The sequence below is a fragment of the Choristoneura fumiferana genome, chromosome 12 (genome assembly GCF_025370935.1).
Source record: "Choristoneura fumiferana chromosome 12, NRCan_CFum_1, whole genome shotgun sequence".
Lineage (NCBI taxonomy): Eukaryota > Metazoa > Arthropoda > Insecta > Lepidoptera > Tortricidae > Choristoneura > Choristoneura fumiferana.
In genome coordinates, this window is record NC_133483.1 from 20,383,533 (window position 1) to 20,400,036 (window position 16,504).

General features: G+C 37.3%; 1 protein-coding gene across 3 annotated transcripts in view; it reads right to left on the bottom strand.

Moving 5' to 3' along the window:
* Positions 1-16,504, bottom strand: part of LOC141433582 (netrin receptor UNC5C-like) — a 146,736-nt gene that overhangs the window by 48,028 nt on the left and 82,204 nt on the right. For all 3 annotated transcript variants that reach the window (XM_074095687.1, XM_074095688.1, XM_074095686.1), the window contains exon 2: positions 15,128-15,210. In XM_074095687.1, coding sequence (XP_073951788.1) covers positions 15,128-15,191 — 64 coding nt within the window. In that variant the 5' untranslated portion in view covers positions 15,192-15,210. The remainder of the gene's footprint in view (positions 1-15,127; positions 15,211-16,504) is intronic.

Below are 16,504 nucleotides of genomic sequence, written 5' to 3' on the forward strand. Positions count from 1 at the left end.
TCAAAAAGTCAGTTATCCTAAAGAGGATTGTGCTGTGTTAAAATAACTTTATTTTTATCTGCATATCAACGTTATCCAAATTAATTGATTGTCGAAGTAAGTGACATCGGCATGTACTCAATTATTCTGCCCGATTACTTATTCTGTTGCGTTCGTCGATTAAGCCTTGCTTATCCCATGTCAACTCCCGTATTACTTACTAAAGCAAGTAGTTCTACGGAATTTTATTTCTAATAGGTGATTACGTGGATACTGGTTGCTAAATTCATTTTTACGTACAAAACATGATGATGATGATTGAACTGCTTTGACTGAAGCTATCTTGCTATAACTTTTTTTTATTGTGGTTGATAGATGTGTTTTTGAGTGGAGACCGCGAATCGGCAAGCGTAGCGTAGGACGCCCTCAGACTAGGTGGAGCGATGATCTTCGCAGGTTAGCTGGCAAGAACTGGATGAGACTGACCGAGGATCGTGCTCAGTGGCGTGCAACTGGAGGTCCAGCAGTGGACTAAGATAGGCCGATGATGATGATGATGATAGATGTTTAAAGTGTACCACGTCAAAGTTGTGCCTACATAATGTATTATTCAGTCAGGCCAATCTAAAGATCTACCGAAATATTAATACTAATTTCGAAACATAATATTGAAACAACAAAAGTATAATATTTAATTAAACCTCGCTTACTTAAAAAATAAAATTTAAATTGCCTTGTACTTGCGCGGTGTTTCAAAAATAGGTACTTACCTCACAATCTTATTCCAAATATCGTGGTACATATGTTTGGGCAGTTAGAATAGAAAGATATTTTGCACTTACAGTAGGTACGTTAGGTAACAACAACGCGTGCTTGCTTCTATCGTAAGTACTTTATACCCCAAACACTTTCGATATCGAATTTCGGCAAAGCCTATCACGAAATATTTGAAAGCAAAGTCAACACAAAAGGAAGGATGCTTAGAAATATAGCTAGCTCTAAATTTCTTTAAAAAACTTGGTAGAGCCACTCGGTTGTGCAACTAGGAGCCGTCAAGTTAAATTGGTTCTAACTTTTGATTAACAACAGTCCAACCGTTTCTCGCCGGGATCTAACGGGTTTTATCAGATTTTTTAATTAATGGCTCAAATCAAAATAAAGCTTGGAGTGCTTTTGATTGATTTGAGAACCACTGACTTAAAACTATGACTGATTATAATTAATTACTGTTTTAACAAACTTTTGTGACTGCTTCGTAATTATAGCGAGAGATGGAGTCGCGTTATTACTTTGAAATAATTAAAAGCGTGTTTTTTATTTTTTTACTTATTTTCCGTTACCAAGCGGCAGCGGTGGTTGGTAGTGGAGGAACATAGTAAAAGGTTTTAGCTCATTGAATTGAACCTCTGCAAAGTAAAGCCTGAAGCAATCAGCTGTACACTAAGAATATACGTTAGAATAACAAAATATCCGGCACCTATTATACATCCGACTGCTGGACTACACTAAATTCCAACCAACTTCACAGTTTCTTCAATTAACACCACGATATTTTGAGTGGTTTCGTAATTCAGGCCGTGTAATGAGTACACTGCGTCAGAGGCCTTTTTCGGTGCAGTATCTATCACGTTCTTTGGTCACGACTATAGACAAAGGTGTTTTTTGTTCGACGTGTGTCTGTGCTCTCACGGTTGAAAGATGATTTAAATAATGGTCAGAAAGCTCGAGCTATAAGATTAAGAAATTAAGCTCGTATCGAAGGTGAACAAAATGGTGGAGGTGAAGGGATAACGATTACGCAATAAAAGCATACGTTTTTAAAGTCGAATAAATAGGATCGGAAAATGAATTGCATGGTATAGCTTTTGTTATACGGTCTCTATCTGCCAAAGAAAAACTTACGATTTTCTGCCAATTTTCTAGCGGCACGGTTTGCTTATCAGAATAACGTGAAAGTGTAATTTGCAACCCATTAACACAGAACTGATTTTTATTTAAATATAAAAGCCTTTTTTCATCAAACAGAAGATTATGCTGCGCTAATTTTGCAAATTCATGTAATATCATGTTTTTATACGTTTATTATTCTAATGAGTCTACTTAATCTTTAACCAGTATGTGTTGCCAGTGATAACCTATGGCTCTAAGACGAGGAATATTTACGTCATCATTTAAGCTTCTAAAAATAAAGAGAGTTCAGATGTTCGAACAACTAATGGGCCGTGTGTAACTGAACGCATTTAAATACACAGTTAGACTTAACTAAGCGTTTACCAAAACGTGCCAGTTTCTGTCACGATGCCTTTGTTAATTGTAAGTGATCGAGTATACCTAATGTATTCGTTTAGCCAATCGATTCGAAGTAAGTACGTAAAAGATTGACTTAGCATGTGTACAAATTATTTGATAAATATTGTAAACTAGCTTTTTCATGCGGTTTTGCTCAACGAAATCAAAGGACTACGAAACAAAAGGGTAACTGATACACACATACATAATATTTCATAACATTAGAAAGAAATAGTAGAATTCGTTTTCATGAAAATTATCATGAAAACGACGCTGTGTTGGTACGAGTATTAAGATGGTGAAGGCAGTTTTTAGCTAGTTGAAAGCTTGGTTAAATATTCATTCAATTAGTAATAAATAAAATATTATTGACAAGAGATAACTTGTATGTGTAAAACTTCACTAAGTTATTCAATTACTTATTGAAGTTAACTTTCATAACTGTATAAACCACTTGCTGCGATCTATTTATTGATCGTAACTCAACAACATTCTCTAATCATAACAAATCAGCATCATTAAGCCGACCAATCACAACACAGCTAAATACTTCGGGCAATATGTCGCCCAATGAAAACACCGGAATTTTAACCAATAAAAACAGTTGAATAATTCGAAAGGAAAATATGTTCTTAATTTAAAATACCACACGCTGAAGAAAATTAATGTAAATGGAGAAATTCCTTATCGCCACGACAGAGGTGAAGTATGTTTGGACTGATGAACGGCCGAATTCTACTAACGAATAGTGCTGTGAGAATATCGATATACGATTAGATAACAAAATATTATTTTTGTTTTATAATGACAACGACTTTACCGATTTAATCCACCTTTTTACTAGCTTTCATTTAGTTTCACCTGTCGCGTTGTCTGTCTGTCTGTCTGTAATCAAATCTTGCAAGTTAAATTTGACCAACTTCCAGTAGTCAGATTGACTTGATATTTGGAATACTTATGTAAATCACGTGACAATACAATAATCTAGTAGTGACATCCTGGTAGTCCAGTCAAGATCAGCAGGACGGAACGGAACGGGACGGAATTTGGTATGCAAATGTAGTTTGGGTGATAATGCAAGTACAGTTAGCAAAAAAAGCTTGTATTAAATATGATTTTTTTAAGTTGTTTAGAAGGTCACGTAAAAAAGAAAGTTGCACAGAAAAAAAAAATCCCGCGGGAATTTTTCCTGACCCCGGAATTTAAATTCAGTTGCTAGGCCTAAGTTTAGACGTGCAAAGCCGCGGGTAATAGCTACTGTAAAATATTTTTTAATACGTTCGGTGAATCCGAACTTACAAATAAACGGAATAAATAAAAACATAGAAGCGACGTGTCTCCACGTATTTCTTGCAATTTTATCGATATTCTTTTACCGGACGTAGGTGGGTAAGGCCGCGAATTTTGACCAATGTGACATAGAAATAACATAAAAAAATACGTGACGTTACCATAAAACGTAACGCAAATTTTTATAAAGCCTAGATCAAACTGGTAAAAATTCCCATTAGATAACGTATGTATGAAAAAAAAATACATCTCATATAATAAAGTGAAGTTTTTATTTTTACTAGAACTTTCTGACGATACTGATCTTAAATCTGTCCTATATGAGATCTATAGAGCTAAACATGAGAATGTGGAAGTAGAAGTACCTCTAGTTGACGAACATCTTTCCAAAAGTGTATCTTTACATGCCTCTCTAACACTGACAATAAGGTGCACATTTATAAGCATAACGAATTTGGATGTGGTTTTTTTTTATTCGACTGGATGGCAAACGATCAAATGAGTAAGAGATCACCACCGCCCATAAAAATCTGCAACACCAGGGGTATTGCAGACGCGTTGCCAACCTAGAGGCCTATGATGGGATACCTCGTGCCAGTAATTTCACCGGCTGTCTTACTCACCACGCCGAAACACAACAGTGCAAGCATTGCTGCTTCACGGCAGGATTAGCGAGGAAGATGGTGGTAGCAATCCGGGCGGACCTTGCACAAGGTCCTACCACCTAGTTGTGAGCATGCTTGTGACTTCGACTGTACAAGCTATTAAATACCTCAAAGAAATGGCCAAAACCCTAAATCACAGGTTTTACCAATTTAGGAAGTAGTATCTTAGTTAAGTGGACAATGTAAAAAGATGTTTTTGGAAATAAATTATTATGATTATTAAGTTTAGGTAACAAATGAACTAAGTAGGTAAGTGAATCTCTCCGTTTGTCTCTCACTTTAAATACGCTATGCATGTAGCAGGACGTGAACACAGAACTCGCCACAATTCTCTTGTGCCGATCCCTGCACCTACAGATTACAATTTATTTAACTTCAAAATATCCATCTAACTAACTTACTGTGCGTGCAGTCATTGGAAACCTAATAATAAACTGGTGTAAGTTAGAATTTTTCTGTGTGAACTTCCCTTTACCACATTTTTTCGTTACGTTATGTACAAAATACGTAGCATTTTGTAAAAATGTAACGTAATCGTAACGAAAGTGTAACGTATTTTATACAAAAAATCGTTTATCATGGTGAATAACGACATTTTGAACATAATAACACATGCCACTTACATGGAAAAGATTACCCTATCGTATGAAAAAACAACCAGTTAAAAATAATCACTACTTACCCTTAAAATCGAACAAGCACTTTCGACGTTTTTTCGAAAAAAAACCTCCGCGTCACTTTTGATGGCTGTTTGTCAACAAACTGATGAGATTTATTTATCTCATCGATGTTGCCCTATTAGAGTATTAGTTGCCAGTGTACAAAAACTAATTTCTACCGAAATTGGCGTTAAAGGTAGCTTAAAAAAGCGTCACCTAAGTATTCGTAACGAAAACGTGGTTTTTGGCACGTGAAAAGAAATAAATATAAAACATGAAAATTATTTGATTATCATGATTCCGCAATCGGTAGGACTATCGTTATATCATAAAATTTCGTTTAAACAAAATCATGATCATGAGAAGTTAAATAGCATGAAAATAATAAGGTATTAAGTACTCGTGGTCAAAAAAAATAGTCAATTTTCGTTACGTTTTTGACGGTAATATATTTTTATTATTTTTTTAAAGGGTTGAAATCAATTATCTCATTTGCGACCTTGAGAATTTATATCGTGTCATATAATAAAAAAAAAATTAAACCTCTAGGTGTTATCAGTTTTTTTTTATCAGCGTTCCAAATTTGAAACGTCCAAATTGGTCAAAATTCGCGGCCTTACCCAGGTACATAGTACATCCTTACGATTCTAAAAATGAATTCGAATTGGCGTCATCCCGCTCTTAACTGTTCGAAAGGACGCCGCTCTTTCCGCTAGGCAACCAATTAAACGTAATCGTATCTATTAAGTGCATTTGTACTGGATAGTACTTAATCAATGTCCTTAACGTTGGAATTATAGTTGTTTAGAACAATAAGTTACGAGACAGTAGAATTTGTTGCTGGAAATCTCTGGGGGTTCGGCGATTTATTTAAACCTTTAATCCATCCCAGCCTATATACGTCCCACTGCTGGGCACAGGCCTCCTCTCAGAACAAGAGGGCCTGGGCCATAGTTCTCACGCGGGCCCAGTGCGTATTGGGAACTTCACACGCATCATTGAATTGCTTCGCAGGTTTGTGCAGGTTTCCTCGCGATGTTTTCCTTCACCGCAAAACTCATGGTAAATTTCAAATTTAAATCCGCACATGAATTTCGAAAAACTCAGAGGTGCGTGCCGGGGTTTGAACCCACGACCCTCTGCTTGAGAGGCGATAGGTCAAACCACTAGGCCACCACGGCTTAAACCTTTAATATACCTACAGGTATAAATAAAACTACGTTTTAAAACAATTTTGACTGTATTCGACGCTAAGCATTTTTTAGACAAAAACTATAAAATCACACATAAATCTTTTAAGTAGCAGAATTGTGAAAAAAAACTGAAATATATAGTTGATCAAGGAAAGAGAGCGTCGATTTCTTTGCTGAATAATTAATGGGTGCGTCTTTGTTTGTACTAACGTTTTTTTGAGACTTACTCTCAAAATGCTTGTAGTTTTCATACGGGCTTAGTGTGGATTGTGAAATTCACACACATCATTGAATTGAATTCAAATTTTCTTTACAGGTACGTATATAGTCGACCAAGAAATTGTTATACGACCCTAAGACTTTATGTCATTTGTAGCGCTTAAAACTTCAAAGCCTATTATCACTCACAAGTCAATACGACAATCAGCTTTAGTGTTTTATTTCTGAAATAAGAACTGTCATAAAAATAGTTAAAGCACTTCCTGGGTCGACCATACCTACTTGCAAGTTTTTTCATAATTTACACTTATCGATGCATATTCTAATTCTATTTTTTCCTTTTAATGTATTTATCTGTGTCTCGCATATGTAAATGCTTTTCTTTCTTTCTCTCTCTAATTATCAGTAGCAAGGTCATTGACCCAAATGTGAACATAAAAATAAAAACATTCGAGCAACATTACACAACCTTATCAGCTCAGTAAAACAGATGCAACCACTTACAAACCAATCCGATGACCAATGCTTGCACTAGATATCGAAAATAGCAGTTGGTACTCGGGCTATAAATTCATAAGAGTTTGATTGCGGGAGTGCACGGGCCAAGTTCGACTTACCGGATGCTAAAGTTTGAATGTCGGACCGGTTAGTTAAGTGGTTTGTTTGTGGTTCGTTTTGCCGCCTGGTTCATTCCCGAATGAGGCAAGCTGACTATCGTAAACTAACACGTAACTAACTCGTAATATTACGAGTACTAACGCAAAAGTTTGGGAAGATGTCTGAGCTGTTAATCTTTCATACAAGATAATGGTTTATTTAAGTGGTCAGGGAACCTACCTGACTATGAAGCTTGAGATTCCGGGTTCGATCCCCGGCCTTGGCAGATATTTGTATCCATCCCAGCCTATATACGTCCCACTGCTGGGCACAGGCCTCCTCTCATAACAAGAGGGCTTGGGCCATAGTTCCCACGCGGGCCCAGTGCGGATTGGGAACTTCACACGCACCATTGAATTGCTTCGCTGGATTGTGCAGGTTTCATCACGATGTTTTCCTTCACCGCAAAGCTCGTGGTGAATTTCAAATGTAATCCCGCACATGAATTTCTAAAAACTCAGAGGTGCGAGCCGGGGTTTGAGCCCACGTACCTCTGCTTGAGAGGCGATAGGTCAAACCACTAGGCCACCACGGCTTCGGCTTCAGATATTTGTATGAATAATACGAATACGAGTGGGTCAAGTTCCCAATCCACACTGAGATAAATGATGGCTCAAGCCCTCTCAATCTGGGAAGAGACCTGTCCTCATCAGTGGGACGTACATTATTATAGGCTGGGATGAGTAGTAGGGTTCCTTTGGTACCTTTGAAGATATGATGATGATGATTGACAACTTTTTGGGTCGAAACTCTATATAGAGATTATAACCGCATAGAACTTGGCCCACACTTACTGTTAATTCTTAAATGAATCACAAAACGTTTCTGGTAAAGCAGTTAGAGAGAGAGAGATGTAATAAAACCCTCATTGGATTCAGACAACTTGATGCTTTACTTGCGAATGCACTTAACTGAGCGAGTGAAAAGCTCGGGGTAGTTAAACATTTAAACGCCCTTGTCTCCTCGAGGAGTGCTATTGCTATATGATATGAAGAGTTGGGCACTTTGCAGTTAATGGAAGAAGTGCTCAAACAAAAGGAACAGATGGATTCTGGACTGAATAAACGTAAATGTTCTTCTGGACATAAATTTCATCTCATCTCGACGTATGTAAGGTGTTAACTACTAAACTTAAACCTCATACAACCTAACTTTTTTTTTAATGTAGCCTGTATTATGTGCCACTGCTGGGCAAAGGCCTCCCCTTTTCTCCGCCACTCTTCCCTGTCCTGGGCATGCACCTGCCAATCGAGCTGAAAAACGCTCAGGTCGTCCCGCCATCTCCTCTTGGGTCTGCCTCTGCTCCTATGCCCATCCCTCGGATCCCATTCGGTTACGATTCGTGCCCATCGGTCCGGGTGCATGGGGCAGACATGTCCGGCCCAGTCCCACTTCAGCTTGGCTTTGGCTTTTTTTTTTCATTATTTCAATAAATATTCCTATTTTTGAATGGGTAATTCAACTTGATTTCTAATTCTACGCTAGTCATTTGTACTTGTCAGTTTTTTGCATTTCGGCGTTTTTTGAAGAAAATCAAAATTGTCAGGAAAATATTAATACTATTTAAATAAAATACAACCTCACTAAGAGATTTAATTTTATTGAATGTGGTTGGTTAAGATCGCGGGATCGCGGTGGATGCGGAAAGCACAAGACCGGTCTGAGTGGAGAGCCTTGGGGGAGGCCTATGTCCAGCAGTGGACGTCTTTTGACTGACATGATGATGATGATGACGATGAAGGTTGAATTTATAACTTTTATATTGGGTACAACAAAAGGGAGATTAAAAAAACCGCAACCTCATTCAAAGTATAGTGTAACCGATTCTCCACTCGATTCTGAAGAAACTACTTTCAGGTTTTCAGTTATTTAATTAACACATTGTATAAGTCCCACTGCACTCTAAGAATGAGAGAGTTGATGGACAAGAATTCAGCAACTTGAAATCATCAAGCTTTACTTTGTTTTTATCAGCAGTAGGTTTGCTCCATTAAATCTAAGTTTTTTCGAATGCTCTGGACGGGATTCGAATCCGCGATTTCCATCCCACGACTATACCAGGGTGTCCTACCAACTAGGCTATCAGGGAACTAAATTAATCATACAAAAATATTGGCCACTTCTGTCTGAGTGTAGTAGGTAAACTAAGTAACTTTATGATAGATGCAATAGATGGCACCACTCGGTACTATTGATTTCCGAATGATTAAAATGGGTTGCTCGATAGTGGCGTGTACTAAAACCGCAGGAGGGTCGAATCCCATTTGGTCTAAAAGATCTTTTTAATTTAAAACGAAACTTACATGAATACTTCTCTACCAGCACGTGTATGTATAATTTTGAGGCAAGTAGGTTTTAAAATGGAGTTTAAGAGCCGCACTACATTAATAGGTGATTAAATGCTTTTAAGGAATTTATGGCGCATCAAGATGTTTATTTAGGGAAATTTTACGATAGTTCAGATGTTGCTTTTAAATTTGTCGATTTAGACCGATTAAATGGTTTTTGTTATTTTTACTGTAGATTATAGAAGCCTTAATGATGATCTAAAATGAATTCCAAAGCTTTCTACAAGATGGTGCTACAATCGGACTGAATTAGAGACCATACGACCCATACCATACGAGTATCTGTCAGATTTAGCGAACTTATTGTGTTAACTTATTGAGTTTTTGCGCGATAGAATCCGAATACGGAAATTCGTCGAAGAACTAAAGTCACTGACATAGCTGGAAATATGCAAATTGAAGTGGCAATGGGCAGGCCACATCGCTCGAAGAACAGATAACCGTTGGGGGAGAAAAGTCCTCGAGTGGCGACCACGAACCGGAAGACGAAGCGTTGGCAGGCCTCCCACCAGGTGGACTGACGACATCGTGAGAGTAGCGGAAACCGGTGGATGCAAGTGGCAAGTTGTCGTTCATTGTGGCGTTCTAAGGGGGAGGCCTTTGTCCAGCAGTGGACGTCTTCGGTGATGATGATGATGATGATGATGATTGTGTTAAAAATACAGTTGTGTCAAATACTTGTGATGTATAGATATATCATTTAATAATATTGTAAATCTGTTAAAAAAAATATAACTCGTTAAGTTTCTTGCCGGATTCTTCTCGACAGAGGTTTTTCCGAACCGGTGGTAGTTTTTTTTTTGACATTCATAAGTGCTTGTTATAGCTTAAATTGAATAAAGATATTTTAACTTTGATTTACTAGGTAATAAATAAGAAAAAAAATGATTTCTTGAAATCAAATATTACCCAGGAGATTAGAAGAGAAGCTATTTTGCTGATTAGACTTATATTGTTGTATGTATAACTAGCACTATCATGCTATCTACCAAAATATCCAGTCAATTGGAGACTTAAATTTTTTTCTCTACTTCTAAGTCGCTACACTGTTGACAGAGTGCTCTTAGTCGTCGGATGAGGTGATGCTCATCAAACAGTGTGACGATTTTCTTGGGAAAATACTGTGGCATTTTACCTTTGCTTTCCACACAGCAGGTCCAGAGTTCATAGTTGATTATAGAATGCTGCCCACTTCATATCAGGTGCCTTAGCCTATCACGACACCCACCCACGGGAAGCCATCTTCTTCATCTTGTCGTCGGGCAAGGTACGGAAAAAATTAAATTCTTGGTAAATCTTAGGACAACGTAAATAAATCATCATCATCATGTCAGCCGAAAGACGTCCACTGCTGGACATAGTCCTCCCCTAAGGCTCTCCACTCAGACCGGTCTTGTGCTTTCCGCATCCGCCGCGATCCCGCGATCTTAACCAGGTCGTTGCTCCATCTTTTTGGAGGACTACCGACCCTATAAATATTTCAAATTATATAAAAGCTTTTTTTTATTCTTTTATTTTTATTTGACTGGATGGCAAACGAGCAAGTGGGTCTCCTGATGGTAAGAGATCACCACCGCCCATAAACATCTGCTACACCAGGGGTATTAGTATTAGAGGCATAAGATGGGAAGGGCTTCTAAACATTGCTTACAAAGCATGAAGAATAAATTTTCAACTACGTAGCAATATTACAAGCAAAGAATCTTGATCAAAAGAAATGTTAAGAATAGTGAAGGAGGTTAACTAATGAAGTATGAAAGGGAGTATCCGAGTGCTTGAGATTAGAGTGGCCAGCAAAAACTAGCAGTAATGAAGTAAGTAGCCTTTTTAAGAGATTGAAGCTACCGACGAATGAAGTATCTGACGCAAAAAATTCAAAGACGCTAATAAGATTGGTTTGGAAAATTAGTAAGAAATCTGTTAATGTTAAAAAAAAGTATTGTGAAGTTTTTGCTAATTACAAAATTAAGCTTGATCATGTTTGGGAAACAGTTGATGTTAAAAGTAAACGAATTATTTTAAAGATATAATGTTTTACGATTGAATGTATTTCTTTGTGTATGGGGATTTTTTTAAGCAATAAAACCATAAAACCTTTATTACTTCAAATAAATTAATCTTAAAAGTATTGATTACACGCCTACATACTAGGATTGTTTTTGAAAATGGCAATAATTGAACCATTTGATCATGTGTCTGTCTGGTTATTTGTCTATCTGTCTCTCTCATCTCAGATATTTCATTAGAAAATTGTAAGTGACATAAAGCATTCATTAATTTTTGATGACAGGCATCAGTTGCAAACTGCTAGGCAGCCAAAACTAGCTGAGATAATTCTAAGTCCAGGCAGGCGAATTCACAGAGATAGCTAGCTAGTATAAAAATGTCTCAAATACGAGAAACGAGTGAGAAATCAAAAGACAAGTGCAAACGTCCGAAGTTCACAAATCGAAATGTCATTAAAGAAATAGGAAACGTGGCAGCTGCCCGCTTGAATGAAACAGAAATAATGGCAAAGGACTCCCATGAGACGCCATTATAACCTGACAAAGGGATTATCTTGTTTGGGAACCTCTTGACTGGCACTCGATGCTTTGTGCGACCACCAACTTAAATATTCAGGTGGGCAAAACTTTACACGGTATCCATAAGGGCGAATATGCCATGCGAGGCTTATAACGATTTGAACCATGTTACTGCACCACAAGTGCTGGTCACGATGCACGAGAGAACGTTCCAACTGTAATGCTAACTTTGTTATATCCAGTTACATGTTTTTGTAGGAGAGTCTGTCTTTGTGTTTTTCCTGGGGTGAGAATTTGTCGGTTGCTCAAAGGCTGTAATTTTAGAACTGGGCTTTTTGCACCTTGTTAATGTAATGTATAAACAGCGGGACATTTTTGTAAAAGCACGGACTTATACGTATTATGAATTTATCATGTAACCTCTTTTTGTGTCCTGTGTATCTGAGTAATAAATAATTCTTTATGGGCGGAGTATTAACAAGTATGTAAGTGTATTTATTTATGGCTTATTAAAATGTATTTTTCATTTCATTTTGCTATTCCCTCGTGTAGTAAATAAATTGAGATATCTAGTTAGATTTATAATATTACTTTCACTACTTTTGTTAAGTGTTTTCCACGTCTATTTAATACTACTGCACTCGTCATAAAATTTTGAAAGTGACTTAAAGCTACTTTTTGTAGCCGCATTGGCCTGAAATTTGAGAAATCTATGTAGATCCAATGACGTTAGCAATTTTTTTTTCCTGAATACTTTATGTAATTAAGAATGACTTCTTTATTTTTTGTTTAACAAAATTTAATATCAATGTTATTGTTACTGCCATGATTTGAGCTCAATCACTTTATTAACTATTTTTGAATTAAAATTTTGAAAAAAGTAATTTTGAACTAAATTGGGATTAAATTTGAGCTAAAGTTAATTAGAAATACATATACATGATCTTATGTTTTGAATGCTCACATTTATGTTATTATTTGTATCTTATTCTAAGTTCTTAGTCATGAATAATTCTGTGGTCAAAAAAATATTAGTCATGAATAATTCTGTGGTTGAAAAAAATATTCTCGCATATTTAATACGTGACTTATCTGTTGTCCTATTTGACACTATTTTTCTTTTATCTTTTCTAACTTCTCTATTAAAGGGACGTCTTCTTAAACCTTTCTCAAATCAAGAACTTCTATCCGTACACGTACTTAGCAGTTAAGTTAATAGATTTTTTGCTGCGAAGTAATTCTGATTGTGATGGCGTCGTGTTGATGCCCTTGTCGTGACGGAAGGTTTTTTGCCTCGCTCTTGCATCGCCCTTTCCAATGTTGTTAGAGTTCCTTCGTTGTTTGGTTCTTCATACATTTGTTAGTCAGTTTTCAAAGTTTGATTATGCCTTCCGTAAAAATTAGTAATATGGAAACATTGAGATTGTGCTTTTTTTAATTGTATTTTTGATGTCTAATTTTATACTAGGTTGAATAGTATCTCTTTATATGTATTTTTTTTATATTGACGTGTTTTGTTTTGTTAACTTTATTTAAATTATAGTTTTTAATTTATCGCATGAAGGTGCGGAACCATTCGATTATACCCAGTAAACACTTAACGTTTTTTCTTACAAACATTTCGAACCTTGCCGACGACAAGCTTTTTTATAGTTATCTGATTCGAGATTAGGTGCAAAGTTTTCTATAGGTATTCTTTAGAATGTTTTTTCGGCACGCTCTAAAATTTGTTTTTTATTAAGAGCCGACTTTATTTTAAGAGGCATTAGCACTCGACGGTTGTATTTATCTGATTTATTAGTTTTAGATTAGTTAAACTAATTCTGAAAGTAAGTTGGTTACATACCATATTTTAAAATGTTCTTTCTAGTTAATAAAAGTAAAAAGATAAGGTACTTTTCTTGCGATATCACCTTTTTAGAAAACATCGACGAAACGTGGAAGACTTCCAAATTTATTGCTAGGCTCTTGAAGCCTTATTGTATGTCCACGATCGGGTTTACCGTCTCTTTCTTTTCTCTCATACCATTTGACAGAGAGAAAAGGTATTATACGACGAGATTTGGAGTACTTCAGTTAATACGGCCAGTACCGTGCAGTGAGGGTAGAAAGCGCCAGTAGCTGCAGGGCTACTGTGAAGCTCGAAACTCGAAGTTCGTATCGTACCGTCCCTCTCGCTCTCGTATTAAATAGTATAAGTGTCAGAGGGACCGCATGACACGAACTTTAGTTTCGAGTTTCGTAGTAGCCCTGCACCCACCAGCACGAGCAACAAGGCAAGCAATACTAGCGCAGCTATGAGGGCAGGCAACGTTAGGCCGCATTCTCATTTATCTGTTGTGTTGTGATGCTCTCTCTCTCTCTCTCTCTCTCTCTCTCTCTCTCTCGATACAACACAACCCGTCACAACCCACTGCATCAGATAAATGTGAACGCAACCTATAAAATGTATGAAAACGATACCTTTCTGGTGGGTTACGACACAACACGACAGATAAAATTGTGAATGCGGCTTTAGTGTTGCCGTGAAGGTAAGCAGCGCTAGTGTTGCCATGAGAGTAAGCAGCGTTAGTGTTGCCTACCCTGTTGCTTGTGCTGGCAGTTGTACGCAGGTCCAACTACTGGCGCAACCTACCCTCACTGCATGCCACTGATTCTCCAGTAATGTTATTTTCTCTTTGACCACGGTAAGAACGTCTTTATTGGTATTCCTTTCCATTCAGCTAATCCTTCCATTCTTCTCCAACACCACATATCAAAGCCTTCTAAACTACTTATAATTAGGGTTGTAACGGAACTTCGCCTCCGACTCCGTTACTGCGGAAGTTCCGCAAGAAATCGTATCTTCGCCTCCACCTCTGCATTTTTTTTTGCGGAGTTATAACGGAGGTTTATTTCTCATTTCATTATCTCGGCGCGCAGCGGGAACGCGGTCGGGGTGGGGGCGGGCATATGTCAAATAACACACGACAGGAATCAACCTGTCTCATTACTTGTAAGTATATGTTTGATTGAACCGCGATTTTAAAGTGATTTTGTACAAAGTAATTGTTTATTTAAGTCACATGCACGATGACGCCGAAAACAAGTGATATTTGCCAGTTTTTTTAGAAACTTTAGAGATTTTTGAGTTGAATAAAGCATAAACTACTATTTCTTCCACGTCCACTTTCACCTCCGCATCCGCCTCCGTTAACCTCCACATCCGCGGAGGCGAAACTCGTCGCCTCCGCATTCACCTCCGTCTCCGCTACGAAGGCCTCCATTACAACCCTACTTATAATTATTTGTTTTATAACTTACCATGTTTCCCATCAGCAGCGACTCCGACCACCCATAGCAAGAGGAGTATCCCCCCCCAAGCCATCTCACCGAACACGCATCACCTAAAACAATAACGTTGTTTGAGAACGGGAAAGCTGACCAATATTTGACCAATGGTTGGACGACCAATATTTGTATTTGGACACAGTGTGCATAGAAGTGGCAAGGCATCAATCAGGTGTATTTTTTTATAGTTTTTGGACTCTTTTACTTAAATCTTTAACAGTTAACTATTCAAAACCGTTGGCTTAGATTAGCATTTCTAATCCATGTTTCATATTTGAAATGAATCACTGTTTTTTTTCCTAAAGAAACTTCCTCGATCGGATTTGAAAATTTGCTCTCACAGTTTTCCAGTTATTATGCTAAAAATAAAATACATTGAATAAACAGATAACGACAAAAGTCACAAAGTCATTATCAAATACATATTATTATCTGTTTCGAGAATTCATTGTGGAATTTCCCCTTACGCACAGTGAAAAACGCATCACAGAATCATAAGAAACTGGATATTCCCATTCCTCGTTATACAGAATGGCCCATTTAGATCGGTCAGTATGGGAAAGGCTGAAACTATAATGACATATGAAAATCTGTTCTTAGAAACCTTGTCATCGATTTTAGTAACAAAAAAACTGCATTCATTTAAAAAACTTGCACTCAGACCGGGAATCGAACTATAGTTTCAGAATTTCCCATACTAACCGATCTTAATGGCCCACCCTGTATATTTCTGGTTTTTCAATTTATTTTATAAAAAAGCAACTTTATCATGAATTCACACACCGCTACTCTTCCCTTTTTATTCGTACCCGTATCAGCGTTTATTTGGAAAGAGTTCTCGAGTGAATGGAGCCATAGCATTCCCACACGAGCGGTACCAAGCTTTTGTCCGCATACATTTTAATGTGAAATACCTCTGTTTGCTATAAAACGAATATCGATGGCAGAACCGCGTCATCGAAATAAAGAGTTCTTATAAAAAACTAGCCGAGAATCAGGAGGGCTACTCCGAAACTCAAAACTCGAAGTTCGTATCGTACCGTCCCTCTCGCTCTCGTATTAAACAGTATAAGTGTCAGAGGGACCGCACGACACGAACTTCGAGTTTCGAGTTTCGTAGTTGGGCCAATCAACTATTTTACCGACACTTTGGACGTCTCCTGCGTTACCAAAATTGTCTCTGGCGTTACCAAAAAATCGTACTTCCAACAAGATATTATATATATTATTATATACTAAATGATATTTGATTTCACGGTTTAATTGGTTGAACTTACGTGGGATGGCATGTATTCATGTACACCATCTATTAAATTACAGAAAAAACATGTTTACTTACAAAAATTACTT